The sequence below is a fragment of the Scyliorhinus torazame genome, chromosome 6, assembly GCF_047496885.1.
Source record: "Scyliorhinus torazame isolate Kashiwa2021f chromosome 6, sScyTor2.1, whole genome shotgun sequence".
Taxonomy (NCBI): domain Eukaryota; kingdom Metazoa; phylum Chordata; class Chondrichthyes; order Carcharhiniformes; family Scyliorhinidae; genus Scyliorhinus; species Scyliorhinus torazame.
Window position 1 is genome coordinate 97193608 of NC_092712.1, and position 4186 is coordinate 97197793.

A 4186-nucleotide genomic window follows, 5' to 3' on the forward strand; every position below is an offset into this window, starting at 1 on the left:
AACCACGCAAACATGGGGAGAATGTGCAAACTTCACACGGACAGTGACCCAGAGCCGGGATCGAACCTGGGACCTTGGCGCCGTGAGGCAGCAGGGCTAACCACTGCACCACCAAGGCTAGTGAGTTGGCCGCATGAATGGCCCTCCTTCATCTCAGAGGGCTGCAAGATTGAAATCAGGCTTGTTCACTAATCATGACCCCATGAATAGGATTAAATACATTTAACACACGCTGAATATTTCATATCAAATTATAGTAAATGCTCAATAATTTAAATATTAATAGAACTGTCAACTTCAAAAGGTAAAAGCAGAATAAATATCTACAATTTGTGCACATGGCTCTCACAGTCAGTGTTGTGTGCAAGCAGATGCACCTCACTTCACGTGTCCTTGCTTTACGTGCAGATCACTACCGTCATACTGGTAGGAAAAAAAACTATGCGAGCAGAAATCTGCAGAATGTGGCAACTGCTCGTGGGCAATGGTCAATAAAATGTCTCGCGCTGGGTGCAGCTTTAAAGGATGATTCAGCTCCTGACATACTGCAATAGGCTGTCCTACAACACCGCTTCCAACAAGAAAAGATTGGCTCGCAGACCTATTAACCGCAGTGTGTTCCTGTATACCAGGAAGGTGGGCAAAGCACCAAATTCCACCTGTGGCATCTGTTCTGGAAGACTCCATGGTATTCGGGCTGTCAGACCCAAGGTCGTAATGAGATTGTCAAAGACCAAGAAGTATGTCAGTCGAGCTTATGATGGATCCATGCGCGCCAAGTGTGTACATGACAAGGGCGGCGCAGTGGGTTAGCCCTGCTGCCCCACGCCGCCAAGGTCCCAGGTTCGATCCCGGCTCTGGGGCGCTGTCCGTGTGGAGTTTGTACATTCTCCCCGTGTCTGCGTGGGTTTCGCCCCCACAACCCAAAGATGTGCAGGGTAGGTGGATTGGCCACGCTAAATTGTCCTTTAATTGGAAAAAATGAATTGGGTACTCTAAATTTATTTTTAAAAAGTGCGTACATGACAGAATTAAGCATGCATTCACTATTGAGGAGCAGAAGATAGTGACCAAAGTACTGAAGGCCCAAGCACAAAGCCAGAACCAAAGTGAACTGTGTAGTTTTGTATAAACATGGAAGTAAAAAACAAATCGGCAAAAATTTCATGGGCGGGACTCTCCGTCGGTGGGATTCTCCGTTCTGCTGGTAGCGCACCCTCACACCCGCGGGTGTCCAATGCTGGTCACCACACTACCAGAAGGACATGGAGGCTTTGGAGAGAGAACAGAAAAGATTTACCAGAATGTTGCCTGGTATGGAGGATATTAGCTATGAGGAGAGATTGAATAAACTGTGATTGTTCTCCCTAGAGAGACGGAGTCTGAGGGGTGACCCGATAGAAGTATATAAAATGATGATGGGTATAGATAGGGTGAACGGTTGGAGGCTTTTTCCCAGAGCGTAAATGACATCTACAAGAGGGCACAAGTTCAAGGTGAAGGGGGATAGGTTCAGTAGAGATGAGCGGGGGAGTTTTCTTTACACAAAGGGTGGTGTTGGCCCGGAATGCACTGTCAAGTGAGGTGGTTGAGGCAGATACGCTAGCGACCGTTAAGACTTATCTGGATAGGCACATGAACAGACGGGGTATAGAAGGATACAGGCGGTTGGTCTAGATAGGACACATGATCGGCGCAGGCTTGGAGGGCCGACGGGCCTGTTCCTGTGCTGTACTGTTCTTTGTTCTTTGAGATCGAGAAACCTGCTGTTTTTTTCGCAAAAACACAGGAAATCTTTGCTTTGACTGCTGCCTCTCTCCCTTCTTGTCATCGCAACAACTTTGGATCAGTGTTTTCCTGCTCTGAGGGGACTCGACCAGAGTCTGATATCGCTCTGCATTGCCTGCTGATATGTGCAAATGAGCCTTCAGCAAATGCAGAGCGATCAGGCTCTGATTGGTACCCAAGTACGGTCCACAGGCATCGGCCAGCACAGGCCCTGTGCATAGGCAGGGTGTGTGATCCATCGCATCGCCGCCTCACTTTCAGACAAAGGAAACCTGAAGGGAGAGGTGTGAAACCTGAAAGTGAAATCTTGATGAAAGCAGCAGAAGGAAAGCATAATTTAAAACAAGGTTTGCAAGTGTGACTTTTGAAAGCGGAATCTGAAATCACTCGTGCAAGACGGTGTTCAGTGAGACAAGGTGGCTCACGGTATAAGAATCATCTTGGGGTATTTTGAGGAGAAATCCACAGGTTCAGAGAGGAGTGTGTCTTACCACAAGTCATCTTGTGTGCTTGAAAGGGAATTTGTGTGTGAATGAGACCATTGTAGCTTAAGATGTATTTTATAATCTATGTTAATCTTAAAATCTTGGTGTAATTGTTAAAGTAAAGGGAGCAAAAGGCTATTGTATAATAATCCAACTTTTCATGTTTAATAAATGTTTTTTTTCTTGTTTTTAAAACTAATTAGCAGCTCTGTGCCTGTTCCTCCATGTTTTAGTGAAAAAAGTAGAAGTTACGGTCTTTTGAACCAGGGTTCCATTCTGTCCGTCCGCCCAGTTATAACTTCAACTGGGATCAGAACACTTGTAGGAAGATGTTGCTGTGATTGGAGGGTCTGGAGTGATTGCGATTCAACAACACGAGTGCAGGTCAGGCACTCTCAGTAACTGAATTCCAAAGTTACTTCAAAACGTTTTGGCATAATAAAGATGTTGAGGGATATGGGTTTAATCTGGGCGAGTGGCAATTGGCGGGAGGTGGAGATGCAGGAACATGGTCTTCCCTGATCAATCTGTGTGGAGGAACAATCTCCAGGGGTTAAATGTTGTTCTCATGCTGCTGCTCCCCCAGGAAGGGCATGGGTAAAATCTCAGTTATACCTACAGGTTACCAAACCCACAGGGGAACTGAGTGCTGTGCAGATTGAATGCGTGCATTTAGTGGCGGGTCATTTTTTTTAAAAAATGTCGAGTACCCAATTATTTTTTCTAATTAAGGGGCATTTTTTAGTGTAGCCAATCCACCTAACCTGCACATCTTTGGGTTGTGGGGGTGAAACCCATGCAGACATGGGGAGAATGTGCAAACTCCACATGGACAGTGACCCAGGGCCGGAATTCGAACCCAGGTCCACAGGGCCGGAGGCAGCAATGCAAACCACTTTGCCACCGTGCTGCCCAGCAGTGGGTCTTTTGAGCCAGGGTTCCATACTAGGAACCCTGGCTCAGTGAAAGAGCACGAGGAGAGTGGCGGGGTCACAGGGTGAAAGAGGGCAAGAAGAGCGGTGGGGTCACAGAGTGAAAGAGCGCGAGGAGAGCGGTGGGGTCACAGGGTGAAAGAGCGCGAGGAGAGCGGCGGAGACACAGCGTGAAAGAGCGCGAGGAGAGCGGTGGGGTCACAGGGTGAAAGAGCGCGAGGAGAGCGGCGGAGACACAGAGGGAAAGGGCGCGAGGAGAGCGGTGGGGTCACAGTGAAAGAGCGCGAAGGAGAGCGGTGGGGTCACAGAATGAAAGAGCGCAAGGAGAGCGGCAGGGACATAGTGAAAGAGCGCGAAGGAGAGCGGTGGGGTCACAGTGAAAGAGCGCGAAGGAGAGCGGTGGGGTCACAGAGTGAAAGAGCGCAAGGAGAGCGGTGGGGACACAGTGAAAGAGCGCGAAGGAGAGCGGTGGGGTCACAGAGTGAAAGAGCGCAAGGAGAGCGGCAGGGACATAATGAAAGAGCGCGAGGAGAGCGGCGGAGATACAGTGAAAGAGCGCGAGGAGAGCGGTGGGGATACAGAGTGAAACAGCATGATGAGAGTGGTGGGGATACAGCGAAAGAGCGCAAAGGAAAGCGGTGGGGATACAGAGTGAAAGAGCACGAGGAGAGCGGTGGGGACACAGTGAAAGAGCGCGAAGGAGAGCGGTGGGGTCACAGAGTGAAAGAGCGCAAGGAGAGCGGCAGGGACATAGTGAAAGAGCGCGAGGAGAGCGGTGGGGTCACAGTGAAAGAGCGCGAAGGAGACCGGTGGGGTCACAGAGGCGAGCGGCAGAGACACAGTGAAAGAGCGCAAGGAGATCGGCCGGGACGCAGGGTGAAAGAGCGCGAGGAGAGCGGCAGGGACACAGAGTGAAAGAGAGCGAGGAGAGCGGCGGGGACACAGTAAAAGAGCGCGAGGAGAGCGGCACGAACACACAAT

At 49.9% G+C, this 4186-nt stretch overlaps 1 protein-coding gene across 1 annotated transcript; it reads left to right on the top strand.

The window, feature by feature from the left end:
• Positions 1-525: 525 nt before the first annotated feature.
• On the top strand, positions 526-1132 carry LOC140425844 (large ribosomal subunit protein eL34-like). The gene is made up of 2 exons (XM_072510231.1): positions 526-787; positions 1023-1132. The coding sequence occupies exons 1-2, from the start codon at positions 526-528 to the stop codon at positions 1130-1132; spliced, it is 372 nt and encodes a 123-aa protein (XP_072366332.1).
• Positions 1133-4186: the final 3054 nt, after the last annotated feature.

What these genes read in the sequence shown, in the direction of transcription:
- LOC140425844 (XM_072510231.1), top strand. Translation starts at nt 526, where the DNA reads ATGATTCAGCTCCTGACATACTGCAATAGGCTGTCCTACAACACCGCT. An exon ending in CATGCGCGCCAAGTGTGTAC is followed by an intron (nt 788 to 1,022) that starts ATGACAAGGGCG and finishes AAAAGTGCGTAC; the next exon opens with ATGACAGAATTAAGCATGCA.